Here is a 16,720-nt window from a genome sequence, read left to right as displayed (position 1 = left end):
AATGTTCTGGGCGGCAGGCTGAGCAGGTGACTGTATGGCAGCATCATCCTTACCCTGCCACTAGCTGCAGAATGACATACAGGTTTCATTTTCCCTGTCATTTAAACTATCATGTGAAACCTCAGTATGACGGATGTCACTAATACTACAGGTATAAAATGCCAAATATCATATCAAAGCCGTGCAGATCCTCTAAACTGCAGAATAGCTCCTATAAAGAAGCTAATCCAATACAAAGTAATCTAATTCCTATTAGTAATATCCTTTAATATACACCGGCTTCTAGTTGGCCTGTGAGCCCTGTAGCAACCATTTTAAATGTCACAAAACACATTGTTGACTGATCGGATTTTAATGGAGAACTATTGAAAATAACTGATGTTGACTCACATCCATTTTTGGAACTCTTCAGCTCCCTCTTTTCTCTGTCTCTGCCGCTTCCTTTCTCCCTGCCTGCCTTCCTCTTCCTCTCCTCATCTCACCAGCTTGTTGTATCCTGAGCACAGCATCCCAGTGGGCCACTAGACCGCTGGCCTACGGGTGTTGTGATGCCCCGCTGTGCATCTACACAGCCCTCTTTCTCTTTTGTGTCTCATCTCTCTCTCTCTCTTTCTCTTCATTTAATCCCACAGTTGGTTTCAGTGGCACAACTGACAGCACCCTAGGACAAGTGCTCCGCTTCCTTTTCAAGCACTCCTCAAACAGAGGGTTATGCAATACATGCACACACACAAAGGACTGACACACACACACTTTAATACTTAATGCCAAATCATCCAATTAGCTGAGAAATGGGAGAAGAGAGGAGCGGAGAGGAGATCAAGTCTGTATTACAAAACATTTGAATAAGGCCTGCTAGACAATAACAAAAATAAATAAATAAATAAAGTGTGGTGCTAAATTTAAGACTCTGTGCCACAGACCAGTGGTTCCCAACCTTTTTTTCCTTGTGACCCCTTAATAAGTGATAAGGAATCACTGCCATAGAACCCCATTGTTGTCCATTTGTGATCCACACTGATGCAATGGGTGACAGGTTCCTTATCATGAAGAACACAGGCATTGTAATTTATTCTGACTAAATCCCAGAAACATTGTTCTGCTGCCGTAAAAACTCAAATGTGTATTATTCCGCAGCTGAAAATAGTCCCCAACAAGTTCACTATTTACTCCTGTTTGAGGGACATTTGCTAAAAACTACAGTACTCAGCTGTTCTATTAAAGTTTTCAGTAGGAACCAATAGGTTTGCTGCTGAGAGCCACAGACAGAGTAGAGAAGTCAGAAAGTATTGATAGACGGATGCTAATACTACATATATTTAATGCTATTCAATACGTAATACCTCCCCACTCATCTGCTGTGGTTCTCCTTGTGTTCATGTACATCTGAAATGGTTCTTAGGTTGTAATTTACAAAACATTTGTGACTTTATCCACTTCAGCTATAAGAAAAGCTAAGGTCACCACACAGACACAAACTAAATGTACACATGTCTGACGGAAGTAGGAAAAACTTCTGTTGTCCAGGGTTTACTACATTTCCTATGAGTGGAGAACTGGTGGGACACTTTACGTAAAAGGAAACTCAGCTTTGATCGTATCAGTACTTACACTCCAGCCAACGAGCACGGGACACGAACAGGCTCTTTGTCCGCCTACGAAGCAGTCACATTTATGACGGCACACAACTAATTAATGAAATTAAATCAAATTATTTTATTTTCCCCAGGGAGTGTTTAGTTGCAGAAGAATCCCCGGAAAGTGTCCCTTTCTCTCCACACTGAGACAGGAAATGCATTGAGACAAGGCCCTATTGTCACAAAAAGCTTTAATGAGGCGGCAAGAAGTGTGTGTGTGGATGTAGGGTTAATGGACTTTTGAAATGATAGTATTGAACTGAATCTAGGTGCAGTCCAGCTGAATTGGCCTTGCACTAATCTGATAGGTAAATATTAGGTGTGTTATGACACGATATGGCCTACATTTTAGGTCATGGAATAGATATACTATCAGATGCATAGAGGGGTGGATGAATGGATTAAAATATTGAGATATATAATAATATGCAGCTTGGATCTTTAAAAACTTATGAGTTATGTTAGGAATTTCTTTGTGTTTATTACCTATGTTACCTGTGTGACAAGGGATCAATGCTGTCAGACGGAGTCCTGGTTGTACTGTCGGTCATGGACGGGAAGCAAATGTAAACAGACGGAGAGGTCACATGGCGCCTTTTTTGTCATGTGCCAGGGAGGGCCAGCCGCTCTTTGTGTAGTTAGGCGTGTTTGATCTTTTGTGGCTGTGTTCCCAGAGGTGGTGTGTCGCTCCTCTAACCAATAAAATGTCAGGAAAGGGTACAAGCCTCAAAAACAATGAGTGGGGTAAAGAGACAGATTTGGGTTGGACTGATGGAGAACTCTGGAAACTGATCTCTAGAACGTTATCACTTATAAGCAATTACAATCAGCATATAAACAATGAATAAATAGTACACTATAATACACTACAATGTAGTTGTAGACAGTGACGTGTGGTCCATTAAGGACGTTGGGGCGCTGTTTAGGTGAGAGGACTCAGAGAAGAGGCTACAAACTGAAACATGAGTGAGAGAAAGTTTTTCAGGCAGGAAATGAAAAGTAAAACTGGGGGGAAGGGTTTGTTTATTCCTGTATGTATGCATATTTTTATGTATGTGTGTGCAGACAAATGCTTACCTGGAATATGGCCTGAGGAATCAGAGGCCAAACTGGGCCATCTGGTCCTACAGCCTAGAACTGACCAGTCAGCATTAAGTAGGCAACTCTCCCTCTGTCTTTCTTTTTCTCCCCTCTCTCCCCCCGTGTGCACACACATATCCACCCACGCACTGACAGACAGGCCTCGGCTCTGTGCAGTCTCAGCGGAGCTCTGATGGCCTTTGTGAGGCAGCCATGCTGGAGGCGACAGGCCTGACACACTGTTCCACCATGACATGTTGGCTTCGTTATTCCTCCATTCAGGGGAGGATTTGGTGTCATCCTTCCCCCTCTGCGTGGAAAATTAAATCAAGCTTCGTGAGCCTTTTTCCAGTGAGACACTAATGCCATGAGGTATATTTTTAAAGAATCTATTGTACAGAATTCAAATTCACACATTCATCGGTATGCATCCCAGAAGAGAAGCCCAGCCTGAGAGCGTGTAAGGCTAAATGTCTTGTCGTGGTCAGGACATTTCTGTGTGTGATGTCTGCGGTCCTGTGTGAAATGACAAATGTTGGTTGGGAACAAATTGATGCACCAGCTATTCGGAAATCCATTTCTACGTTTGTGTGTAAATTCTTTCCTACAGTAAGTTCTTAGCTAGTTGGTCTCAAAATAGGGATTTGCTATATTGGGTTGGAAGGAATGTTTTAGCAAATACTTTTGTAAAATGTAAATCAAATAAACCTCTTTTGCACTCAAAATCAATTAGCAGGCAACTAATCTCTACATTAAGAGCTAGTTTGTGTGGTTCAACCCTTTTTAATTCTGTGATGTGTAAATCTCCACTTAGTAAACACTTACATTGTAATGGGAAAGTTTGAACTGGTGTAACTGGTTCCAGATCACAAAACCTAATATTTGTGTCCCAAAACTATTCCATGAGATATGATTTAATCTTGGGGCTTAATTTTCACTTGTCCAGTGGGGTAGAACAATAAAACAGAAAGCAGTCATGCCATTACAGGACCACACAGTTGTTTGCGAGCATACTGACTTTTTTGAAGATCTGGCCAATCTAAACCTCAAAACACCTTCAAATCAATGTAAGTTTGTTTCCTTTATTAACTGGCAACTCTTTCATCTCTTTTCATCAACTCTTTTCATCTATTCACCTTTAAAGATTAAGTGAGTCCCAGTGAGAAGACCTCTGAACCAAATATACTCACCTGAAAGGTCAGTTGTCTGCTTCAATTCAAACTCTTTAATTAAGGCTGAATAAATCTAGGCCAAGCAGTCAGCCAGGGTCCCGGCCCTATAGAACTGAACAGATTCAACTAGATTAGAAGTGCAAAGAGATACTGAATGTAGAGAGAATGAAAGAGAGTCTAAATAATATTCCTTTATATTTGGCAGGCAGGCTTTGAGCTAACAAAGACAGTACCCATGAAAGGTGGATGCTATTTTATCTTTGACACATTTGCAGGTTTCAAAAGGCATTAAGGGGGTGTTTGGTCTACCTCCTCCACCCTGTACCTCAACCATTCATGTGATCCATTCATGCACAGTTATAAAAACACCAAAAATGTAGAACAGGTTACTTGTATGTATCAGCCTTTAAAATGCACTCTATAAGAGATGCAAAGCATGGGATTATGTAAAAGGCATTCATCATCATGTCAAATGTTGAACATGAGTAATTTAGGGCAGATCGTCCCACACACACATGCTAACGTGGTTCCACTCCAGATGAGTGATTACCTGCACGACGGCCTACTTTTAAGTGACAACATGTTCAGTGTTTTGTTCCCCCTGTGAGAGCTGTTAGGTAACCAAGAGAGAGGCACGCTGGCCTACAACGCTGATGACCTCTCACTCTGCTGCCTTCTTTGTGCCACTGCCCTTCAGTTGGAGAGCATCCTACATGAACAAATATTTAGCAGACAGGTTGATGATGGCACAAACAGGCCCACTAACTGTGTTCAGACTACAAGTCAAAGCTACAAGTCATTTTCAATGGAAGCTGGTGACACGAAGCTACAAACTGACGCCCTACAAATCAAACTTTTTTCAGCACTCCAATGGCGTGGTGAAGCACCAACCGAGCATATGTTTTTGTTTTACCATCTCCGGTCCCCTTCTCTCTCCCTACAATTCCTGTCGGTTCCGTCTAAAAAACAGAAAGAAAAACTTCTGTTTTACAATCCATATTTGCAGACAAGCACAAATCCATGATGACATAACTACATCAACAAGAGCTTGAGCAACACTTCAACAGTGACTGGCAGACAATGGCTGGCCACGATTGGTTTGTAGCTTTATAGTGTGAACATACAGTCAGAATCTCTGTTTTGTCAAACATATATTTTGTGTGTAAGTAGTGTACAGCACGTATAGTTACTGTTCTGTCCTGTTTTTTAATTTTGTGTCTATGAAAAAGAAAATAATGCTCTCTTTTTGTAACCCTAGGACAACAGGTTTACAGGACAGGCATGTTTTTTTCTGCACCAACCTGTTTGTATATAATATATATTCAAACCCTCTTTTTGCTATTAGTCAGTGAAGGAAAAGTATCTCATAAACTCTTTTGTGTCCCTTCTTCTCTGGTCTCCTCTTGTGTTTCAGGCCCTTATACCAATAAACGCCCTGGTGTAAACATCTAATATTTCCATGCTGACCTGGTTTCTCTTTATTGTTTGCTCTGCTGTGGTTGACCCAGGCTTTTGTGTCCTCTTGTGCCTGCATTAGTTACACGGTGCTATGCAAACTTGTCTTATGAAAGCAGTATGGTGACGTCCTCTGCAATAGAAATCGAATGCTCAGTGAGAGGGTCATACCTCCTCAGTGGTTCATTAGTTTTCTCAGGCACCAAAAGGATGACAAAGGTGGATATGATAGCAAGAGCACAAATGTCTTTTTCTACTTAACCACGGGGACAACCCAACCCCCAGCTACATCACAGCTCAATTTAATCTCTTCAGAGCTTCCTGTACCTGTTCCTGTACTGTGGTATTGAGAGAATGAGATACTAACTAGCTCTTCCTAAATGGGTGTGGAGAATTCCCAACGGTGAAATACTAGAAAGATAATGAGCGGGGAACCACTTCAAGATAGAGGAACTATTTATTCAAGCGTGAATCATTGCTGCCTGAGGAGTTGAATTGTAATGCCTAAAAGTGTGCTTGCACTCTATAGCCATATTTAGACAAGAGGCAACACATCTTTATCTTCACAACAGTCTGCATCAATAATGTTTCCTAAAGCCAAAATATACCATAATTCTTCCATTAAATTGCCCTGTGGTTTTCCAGTTACAATCCCACAGCTTCCTCCTATTTCACTCCTCATGTTTTCTGCAATTAAACATTGTCTTATTTCAACTTTGCCATCCAGAGCGCATGGGGGGTGGCATTTCAAATGCAATACCAGACCTGCAACCAGACCCAGAACCTTCCACATTGTTGTCATGAGTACATGACCCGGGGCTTCCTGACACACGTTTGCACTGTGCTCCATTTTACACCAAACAAAATCATCATCCCTTTGCTCTTTACTCTCTTTACTGGTATAATTTGGCTCTGAATATACAGGACTGAGGAGCATCAACCACAACAGGAAGAGGACTGCTTCACTTTAATTGTTTGTAGCGTGGAAGTAAAAAAGAGTCCTGCCCTACTTTCAAGCTGTATCCTTTGTTCAACTGGCATCCCGTGAGTCTTTGGCATTCACACACTGTCGAACCTGCCAGTGTTATTGAATGCTGTAAAATAATCCTGGTAGTACCTGTGCTAAAAATAACAAAGCAGTCTAATTTCATTACATTATTAGAAGATATGAGTCAATATCATACCTCTGTTTCAATGGGAAAATCCATGATGTATTTCCACAATATGGGTAAGTACATTGTGGATGTCTGCCCAGAGGTAAAATGGGCCTCTTTATTACATTATTGGTCATATTAGTATACAGTCCAGATGGTGTGAAGCATAACGTTGTAAGTGAGGAATAACCAGGACAAACACATCCTTCAATCAATTTTTCAAGAATAAGAACATTTTGGTAACTACAGTGTGGTGATGTCAGGAGCCATATCAGTCAAAATGTTACATTAGCATAATAAAACTTCTTATCACTAAGAAAATTAAGTCACAACTCCAAAGCAAAGCTAAAAGCCAAAATAAGCGTACAACTTTGTTAGGGAACCTAGCTGTCATTTCGCCTTTTCAGACAAGTAAATATACTGCACCTAACAGAGATTGACATGCAGCTGCAAACATTTGGCCTTCAGTAGCAGAGTTACGCTCTCTCTCTCTCTCTCTCTCTCTCTCTCTCTCTCTCTCTCTCTCTCTCTCTCTCTCTCTCTCTCTCTCTCTCTCTCTCTCTCTCTCTCTCTCTCTCTCTCTCTCTCTCTCTCTCTCTCTCTCTCTCTCTCTCTCTCTCTCTCTCTCTCTCTCTCTCTCTCTCTCTCTCTCTCTCTCTCTCTCCTCACATACACATGGGGTTTCTTGGCTGAGTTTGCTTAACCTGCTTGAACTGCAGCATTTTCTCAGGACTCAGCTTCATCTCGGGGCTTATCTCCCACAAAACCCAGGCCGCCCGCTGTGGAAAATTCCCTGAACCAAAATGTGACAGAAGGCCTTGAGACGGGAGTGTGTTGAGAGAAGGAGAGGTCTGGTTGTGAGAAAGAGCAAGCTCACTGTGTGTGACACATGACATTCAAAGCGAGAGAAAAGGAGAAGAAGAGAAAAAAAAAAAGGAAAAATCAAAGCCAAAAGGCAAATGCCACAGCCAGGATAAAGGGGAGACATAGGAAGACTGGAAACCACTGATTGCTTTTGTCTTCACTGTTCCATATTCTACTCTGCTTCTCATAAGACTAAGAAAAGACCTTTTTCAGTGACCAAGCCCACAGCCTGTGATTTCAACTCTGATATCAGATGGCATGCTGTATGAGGTTGTGTTAGTTTAAGCAGTATGTGTAAACAAAGCTGTCAACCTGCACAATCTGGGACACAAGGAAACATATTCTAGGTCATGTCAGGATTGGATTTTTGTTGCTTTTTCTCTTGTTATCTGATCTCTCTCTCATACACACATTCACACATATAACCCTTTCCAAACAGAAATAAATAAATGTCCGTGTGTACATTTATAATTAAAACACATGAAAAAATAACATTTCACAGACTTATTGAGTTTTGGCCAAAAGAAGAGAGGAAAAACGGCTGTTGGCTGTGACTGTTCTCTCCACATACATGAGAAGGCCCTCTGCAGGAGGCCTATCACATGCCTGCAGCCAGCATGAAAACAGATCCTTTATATATTCTGACTGGCTAGACTTTCCAGTTTTCTCCTGGATATAAAATGGAAGGATGCTCTATTTTCATTTCTCCCTGTGCCCGATAAGTGAGGTGAAAGTTAAATGCTTGGTTTGGCTTAAACCACCGGCAGTGTCCTCAGAGTCACGTACAGCCGGGGCGAGACCTGCTTCAATGAGCCTTTTCCTTCTCAATGAAACATCCACAAGAGGGGGGAGATGAAAGATAAATCAAGAAAAAAGGGCGGAAACAGAGGAAAATGAAATAACTGCTGACTTACTCTGTTCCCATTCTGTTTGCGAGATTATGACTAGATGGGTGGGTGTGTGCTGGTGCAACACAACACGTCGCGTCAGACCTCCTAACCCGACTTTTGGGTGGTATCCATTTCATCACACGCTATGTTCTCGGAAGGCACATGAGCACAATCATGCAGCGTGACGTAGCACAATACCCATTCCCTAGCCAAAACACAGAGGGTGGGACACACACACAGGCTCTGTGGTCAATGTCACATACACCTCAACATGGGATGTGATTTTACACACTTGAAATACGGATAGGGTGCGTCCCTCGTGTGCCCTCCTAAACTGGCATGGGGGGGGGGGGTGCAACTCATGATGATCTGCATAAATGATGTGTACTTGCCACGTCAGTCTCATCTCACTGCATTAAGTCATGATCAGATGTTTAGCAAGGAGAGGAGACATGTTTGATAGGGGGCAAAGAGGGGAGGGGCAGTGTGCTGACAAGTGCAGGAAAAAAACGTGATCAGGGGACGATGAAAACAAGCAGCTGAGGATGACTGGTGGACAGATTTTGACCATTAAATTATTTCAATCTAGCATGTACTGGATGTCAAGTCACCAAAGTTTAGTTACCTACTATGTAAAGATTCAGACCTTTGTGATACCTATCATTTTTTTAAAATTCTTTTTATATCTTTTAAGTTGGTATTTCCTGCTTTGAATAGAGTCAAAAATAAATGGTCAAAATGTGACTTAAACGGCATTTCCCATATGATAAATACACATGATATAAACACATGTGGTTTTCATTTGAGCGTGATATGTACATGACATGACACAGATGTGAATGTGAAAACATCATAATTTCACAAGTTTTATAGTATGTGAAATAGATTTTGACTTATGGAGACATGGTTTTTGGATATTTCACATTTGTGAAAAATTCATGGTACAGGGAAATGTGGCTTCCAGACAATTCACACATATTTTAATATTTCACGAGGCCTTTTTCTGTAAGGGTTATCAATACTAGCCTCTTCATTCTATCATTTGAATGCTCTACTATGAAGCACCGCTGATTTGTAATGACAGATGTTTGAAAAATGTGTCCCCAGTCAGATAGTCACCCAGTTCACTGAGCTTGCCGACATTCTTATTTCTCTCTCCAAACATGTTGACCAACCACCACATTTTGGCATTTCTTCACCTTTCTTATGTCAGCAGGTCAGACATAAAAACAACTCAATGTGAAACAGTTACGTCTGAGTACACAGAGTCTGCATGATGTAAAAACTTCTATGACAGAACAGACTTTGACCAAGCGTACAGGGAGGATAACACCACGACACATGGAAAGTACAAAGTGTGCTCATAAAAATGTGAAAATCAGTGAATGTTAATCTGTCTGCAGACCTGTTTTCTTGTGACCAGAATCTGACCTCTGCCTATCTTTGACTGACATTGTGTCGTAGATATTATCAGGAGTTTCTGCATTCCACAGACAACGATGACAGAACTCAGACTTCGAGGTAAACATTAAAAACACACTGAACTACATGTGGCATTTATGTAAGGTGTTTTAATTTGGGACAACAGCTGTGTTACAAAACACCTGAAGAAATACCAGTACAGTCATGAGGTTTTGCTCTGAGGAACTGATTTGTTTTTCGGGTTTGGTGAGCCTGAGGCACATACTGTACCAGCTGTCTTTTCTATTAGTATTAACAATGTTTATATGCCTCCTCTCAGAATGATTATTTTACTTCCTGAGCTGTCATGCAGGACACACACCTGCAGTGTAAACCTTTAAAAGATGCTGGCTTAAGTTGTTCAGAAATTGTACTCTTGACTTGAAATTGGCACTGAATAAGATTTAACCATATCTGGTTTTACCTTGTCTGGTTTGCGCTTTTTCAAATGTTAAGCCCTAACACACACTACTTAATGCATTTCAACTGCTCAACATTTGAAAATGTGGAGACTCGCCATTGCTGCCATCTTCCTTTCGTCCCTCAGTGTTTGATTGTGATACTCTTCACCTCGGTGAAGAAGTGGTAGGAATCCTTCCCTCCTTCCCTCCCCACACCAGAGTTCTTCATCCCTCCAAAGGGCAGGTTCAGATCTCTCACCAGCCAGCAGTTGGTCCACACCAGACCTGCCTGTAACCGCTTGGCCACCCGGTGAACCTTCCCCACGTCCCGTGACCACACGGTGGCAGCCAGACCGTAACGCACACCGTTGCCCTTGGAAATGGCCTCGTCCTCTGTGTCAAAGGGGCAGAGGCAGGTGACGGGGCCGAAGATCTCTTCCTGCATGACGCGGGAGCTGTCAGATATGCCTGAAATGACGGTGGCCGGCATAAAGTAGCCGTTGGTGTTGCGCACAGGGAGGTCCAGCTGGTCAACCCCCTCACCACAGTGGACGATGCCGCCTTCAGATTTGGCGAGTGCTACAAAGCTTCGAACCTAGGTATCAAGACAAAGAGGGGTTTCAAGTTAAAAGTAATGACGACAACATGTCTTTTCAAATGGAAATTGTTCTTTCACAGCATTTAACACTTTCATCATTTCATCACCTTCTCCAGGTGCTCTTTGCTGATGAGCGCTCCATTGTTGTTGCTGGGGTCAGAGGGCACGCCTGTCTTCCACTTCTTAGCTGCAGCCACAAACCTTTCCAGGAACTCGGAGTAAATACTCCTCTCTACATAAATCCTACTGGTGCACAAGCAGATTTCTCCCTGAGAGAAGGAAGGAAGGGGAAATATTGAGGGTTTTGACGGAAGCACTGATTGTTCCAGACATTGTTTTCATGCATCTACCTATGACAAAATACGGGCCATGATCTCCCCCATGTGGACAAATCTTATCACTGCATCGTCATCACATTCAGACAACAGTTCTCCATACAGACAACAGCCTTCATTTCAGTGACATTAACAATAAGAATAACACTAAAACGTATCTTTACTTGTGCAGAGAAAACTAGTGAACAAGTGCTTTAAAATGTAAAAAACAGATGAAGGTCGGGCCATTAGGAAAATATGAGCATCACATTAGTTTAAAAATATGCAGAAAGTACAAAACTAAAACTGAGTTCTTAAAAAGTTTGCTTTTGACACATGGACTCTTAAGGGCAGAGCCTCAAGATGAGGGAATCAAGTAAGACGCACCTGAAGACCCTTAATGGAAAAGTTTTTGGGGAAATATTTGCTTTCTTACTGAGAGTTAGATGACAAGATTGCCAGTAGCTGGTTAGCTATGCTCAGCATAAAGACTGGAAATAGGGGGACAGCTAGCAGGGCTCTGTCCAAAGCTAACAAAATCTGCATACCAGCATCTCTAAAGCTAAAATAAGTACAAAACATTGGCTGGCTAGACATTGGAGTCTTATCTTAAAACACTCACTAACACTCTTTTCTTACCTGATTGGAGAAGCTGGAGCGAACCGTGGTCTCGATGCACTGGTCCAGGTCTGCATCGGCAAAAATAATGGCAGGGTTTTTACCTCCCAGCTCCAGTGAGAGCTTCTTACAGTAGGGGGCGCTCCGCTCTGTGATGTGTCGGGCAGTTGCCGTGGAGCCAGTGAAGGAGACCAATGGCACGTCAGGATGGCCAACAAGGGCGTCGCCTGCTCTCGGACCAGTGCCAAATACGATGTTGACTACTCCTGGAGGAACACCTGCAGAGACAGACCGGTTTGTGTGTCCGTCATTCATTTCTTCTTACTCATGGTAAAGGTAATAGTGTAGAAAAGTGAAGAATCGTTTTTATGTGCAGTCCTTCTGACTTATGTGTGTGTGAGTGGATTGCTGTTGCATTGTGGGTGCTGTAGTCCTACCAGCCTCCTGCATCAACTTGCACATCATCCATGCGGTCACGGAGGTCATCTCGCTGGGTTTTGCCACCACTGTGTTGCCCGCAGCGATAGCAGGTGCAATCTTCCAGGTCAGTAGGTACAGGGGGAGATTCCAGGGGCTGATCAGACCAGCTACACACAACAACAACAACAACAACAACATTTAAAAAAACATAAAAGCACAAATATAACAGTTACAGGTTTTAATGCAAACAGGCTGAGCTCTCACCCACTCCCACAGGGCAGCGGATAGTGTAGTTCAGGCAGCCCATGTGGTCCATCTGGCTGCAGTCATTGGTGTGGTGGAGCACCGATGATGCGAAGAAGCGAAAGTTGTACGCTGATCGGGGAATGTCCACAGTCCGTGCAAATGTTACTGTTTTACCTGTAATGTTACACCCAAGATGTAGAAGTGATGAACAGCAGAGAATAATACAGCACTAGAATGACTGAACTAATGTACTATGTGTTTGTGTCTTATTTAGGTGATAAGCAATCTGTTTGAAACATGCCGTAGTTGTTCCGTACATCTACAAAAACACCAAGATGAAAGATAAACCATGCACCAATGTTGTATGTGTTGAAATGCTGATCGAATACTTTCACCATCCTTCTATCTTTAGTACTGTTATCAAAATGTCCCTCGCACCCGCACTTTGCGTCCATGACTAAATACCCCAAAAATCCAATGGCAGGATTTCAGTAAACATAGATGTGTCCCAAAAATATAAATAATAATCATAATGTTTTTGATGACCTCTTGACCTTTCATCTTGTGCCACCAAAAGGCAGAAATGTCCATTTATAGAAAGAATGAAAATTGCCATGAAATTGACTGAGCATTCATGCTTCCCAGGACATGATCCCTTCTTATTTTGGACCACGTTCCTCTAGTGCCACCCGCAGGCAAATTTCAGTTCAGTGCACAATATATCCCATAATCTGACACACAGATTACCATAACATGTGTTAAATACTTTCATGCTCTTTTGATTTTAATGACCAAATGTCATGACCAAATGTCATGACCGTATTTCCTCTTGCACCGTTTTTATTCCCACGACTGGTACAAGCTAAAAAATAACTGTCCAGCACTTGTTTTGTTGTTTTATGGCATGTCATTAACATAAACTAGGAATCGCAAAGGGTTATTCAGAAGCAAATCTGTACAGCACATCACAGTTTAGTGAATCACGTATAATAATACTGATCATATAATTGTAATAATATGTTTGGAGCTGCAATAATTAGTAGATAAACAGAAAATGTGCAACTATTTTGATACTAGATTAACTAATTAGAGTTAATTAAGTTAATTTTCAAGATGCCAAAACATGCCACACACAGATTTTTGTTATCTTACATTACAGTAAACTAGATATCTTGGACTAAGCATGACATTTGATGACATCAACCAGGGCTCTAGGAAAGGTTGATGCACATTTTTCACCATTTTCTGATGTTTTGTAGACCAAATAATTAATCAATTAATGGAGAAAATGACTGGCAGATGAATCAATAATGACAATAATTGCCCTAAACACGTTATCAGCCATCAGTCACTACTGCACTTGAACAGAAACTGCATGTAAGGCTTTTAAAATTTTGGTTCAAAATGATATTAAATTCAAGGTGCAGTAGTGTTGAAAACAGGCCAGTTTTGGGTTGATACAACATGTGTTGTGACAGTAAACTGTATCAGACACCTTGGTCTCTGGACTCGGCTTGGGCAAACTCCTCCAGGTGAGCTTCCATCAGGTTGGCCAGCTTGTTGAGGACCTGCGCTCGCTGCTCCGGGCTGCGGGCAGACCAGCCGGGGAAGGCCTCTGCTGCTGCTGCCACCGCTGCCTCCACCTGCAGGCAGTAAAGCACTGAGCGATGGCTTTCAGGTGACGCTTACACTACATCAGTGGTTCCCAACATGGGGGTCAGGACCCGCCAAGTGGTCCCAAGATAAATCTGAGAGGTCACAAGATGATTAAAGGGAGAACTTGTAAACGTTTTCTCGTTCTCTCTTTACCTCTACAGCCTCTAAAAATCCTTCAAATAAAACACTTTTTGCTCGAACTCACAACTCATGTCCACTTTGAGGCCACAACCTGTGCAGAGATGTGTAGAAGTACATTACATATATATGGGGGGGTGTTTGATAATGGCTGAAAACTTTGATTTCACAAAAGAGCACAGAGAATGATTAGATGTACATGACAACACGCTGTTATCGTTCCACTTTTAAGCACATTACAATAAGGTTCATTGACATGTGATTTAAGTGTTTAATGATTACTTGACTGTTGACTCTGTAAAGAGCAAAGGTGCTTCCCTCCGACTATAAACTGAAACTGTTTCACATGCAGCAACTAACCTTAATCCCTATTCAACAAGGGCACATGACACATAAAAACTTTCCTGCACTTTCCTGTTCATTTGCTGCAGCCACCTGCAAGTACTTCATGCAAAATAAAATCTGGTTTAAACACAGTAACGGCACTGATAATAAAGGCAACCCAGAACAATATCCCTGCAAAAAAGACTACATTTGTAAAGCTTATGAGATTAAAATTGTTATTTAGTAAAGTGGGAAAGTAAACAGAAACATGACACAGATGCAAAGACAGCAACACAGATGAATCATACAAGGACAGGGCAAGGCCTCAGGAATTGCAACACATGCCAAACAAGCCAAAGAGGAACCTCATCAAACCCGACAAATACTTAACTTTCGTGGCAATTAAGAAATTACCACAGAGCTACACTGTGTGTGAAAACCTCAACCAAATCTCAACAAAGCTTTACAAATGAATTATTGCAGTGAAGGAAAGCAACCTGGCTTTTAAATTCTGTGCACTTGCATTCGCTCTCAATACAAATGAGGCCTCTGCAGAGAAAAGCATAGTGCAGTAGAGTAAAGAAATGTATAAAAAGAAATAATGGATGACCCCTCTCCTGAGTCTGAAGATCCCCCACCTCCTCCTCGCCGCTGTCGGGCACTTTGCAGTACACCTCTCCGGTGGACGGGTCGTAGGAGTCGATGTGACTCCCACAAGGGACGAACTTCCCTCCGATGTAGTTCTCCAGAACCAGGAGTGGGGGCTGCTCCCGGGGCTTCGGCATGGCTGTTAACCGACGCTATTAAACTACTACTACAGGCTGAGAAAGTGGCAGCTGACTGCTGCAGGGACTGTGTCTCTACAAGAACCAGCCCTCTGAAGAGTGAAGCCAGTGCGGAGTCCTTAAACCTGCATTCTTTCCAATAGCCAGCAGGGGGCGACTCCACTGGCGGCAAAAAGAAGTGACCTTACTTCTCAGTTGATGTATTACCTCATTTATTACCCTAATGAGTTTATGATGTTGGCATAAATGTTGAGCTTCGAAATTCATTCTTGACCTTGGGAACAAGATGTCCAACAAGAGGTCAGGTTGTCCTCAAAAGTGCTCAGAAAATATATATCTGCAATTCAACTGGGCAAGCTCCACCTGCTGATGAAGATCATGTGGCATGACCGGAAGTTCCAGAACAGCTACTAAATGGACCTGGATGGGGATATTGTGTTTTGTTGCAGAGAAGTAAGAGCAGCAGGTCTGTCTGATCTGCCCAAGGCCAGGCCCCTCTGATTTAGGACTTTATCATGTTAAAAGATTAACCCTTTCCACGGTCACACAACTGGAGCCTGTGTCCTACCAATGAATTGGACATCACGGGGGCTACTTCTCTTATTTAGTTTTACATTCCTGTGAGCACAAGGAGAAATGCTTCCACATGTAAAGGGCCAAGAAAAAACTCCCCTTTCTGTCATGAATGCGCAACTATACTATTGTTCAAGAGACGTGTTAAGAAGATGATGGTGCCTTTAGTGTTTGTTTTAGGTTTGTGTACACAAGTGTGACAGCACGGCACAGTCCGCTCTACAAAGTGCTGATTCATAAAGGCAGCTTCTGATGGTGAAGCCACAGCATTCCTCAAGACATTTACAGAGAAAGTGATTCATCATCAGGAGTATGAGCCGCCAGACTCCTCTTGGCTCCTCTGGACGCCTCAGAGGTCTGTCAACAAAAAGACTTTCAGGCTTTGCGTTTCAGTTGTGGTCCAAGGTGACTGACATATATTACCCTGATGAAATCTGCACTTACGCACTAATTATTTACACACTGATCCGTCTGTGTTGTAAATACCATGTCTAGAGTATGTTGTATGAACGCATGTGTGCATCCTCCTGTAGATGACTGGAGTCCTTGGACGTGACTGAACACTGCCATCGTGTGGCACACACAGACTTACACACTGAAATTCCTCTTCATGAGGCCTTTGACTGTGTTGGATTACGTAATATGTCGTCAAGTGTCTTTCAGTCAGTGTTTGTCCGTGTTTACTTCATCCCGATCCCGGAGTGAGTCACCATGGTATGTCATTCTGCAGTGTTTATGACTGATGCCATGGCAAATCAGGAAGCAACTGGGGCAGCTGTACAAGTGAGTCATATTAAGTTGAATGAATATTAATCAGCAGTATGTGTCAACTATATCAGCAATAATAGGATCAGCTAAAATCAGGTCCAAAGAGGAGCGAATCGAGTCTCTATGTATTGTAGGGTTACTGCATTGTGTTACTGTCTTTCTGTCC

The 16,720-nt window shown here is 42.3% G+C and overlaps 1 protein-coding gene across 1 annotated transcript; it reads right to left on the bottom strand.

The window, feature by feature from the left end:
- Nucleotides 1-10,256: 10,256 nt before the first annotated feature.
- Nucleotides 10,257-15,213, bottom strand: aldh8a1 (aldehyde dehydrogenase 8 family, member A1). Its single transcript, XM_070925459.1, has 7 exons — nucleotides 15,067-15,213; nucleotides 13,806-13,953; nucleotides 12,329-12,484; nucleotides 12,082-12,231; nucleotides 11,666-11,922; nucleotides 10,820-10,981; nucleotides 10,257-10,709 (listed from the first exon to the last, which is right to left on the bottom strand). The coding sequence occupies exons 1-7, from the start codon at nucleotides 15,211-15,213 to the stop codon at nucleotides 10,257-10,259; spliced, it is 1,473 nt and encodes a 490-aa protein (XP_070781560.1).
- Nucleotides 15,214-16,720: the final 1,507 nt, after the last annotated feature.

This window comes from Enoplosus armatus, chromosome 19 (genome assembly GCF_043641665.1).
Source record: "Enoplosus armatus isolate fEnoArm2 chromosome 19, fEnoArm2.hap1, whole genome shotgun sequence".
Classification (NCBI taxonomy): Eukaryota; Metazoa; Chordata; class Actinopteri; order Centrarchiformes; family Enoplosidae; genus Enoplosus; species Enoplosus armatus.
Note: the sequence above shows the minus strand (reverse complement) of the source record. Positions and strands in the feature narration are given on the sequence as shown.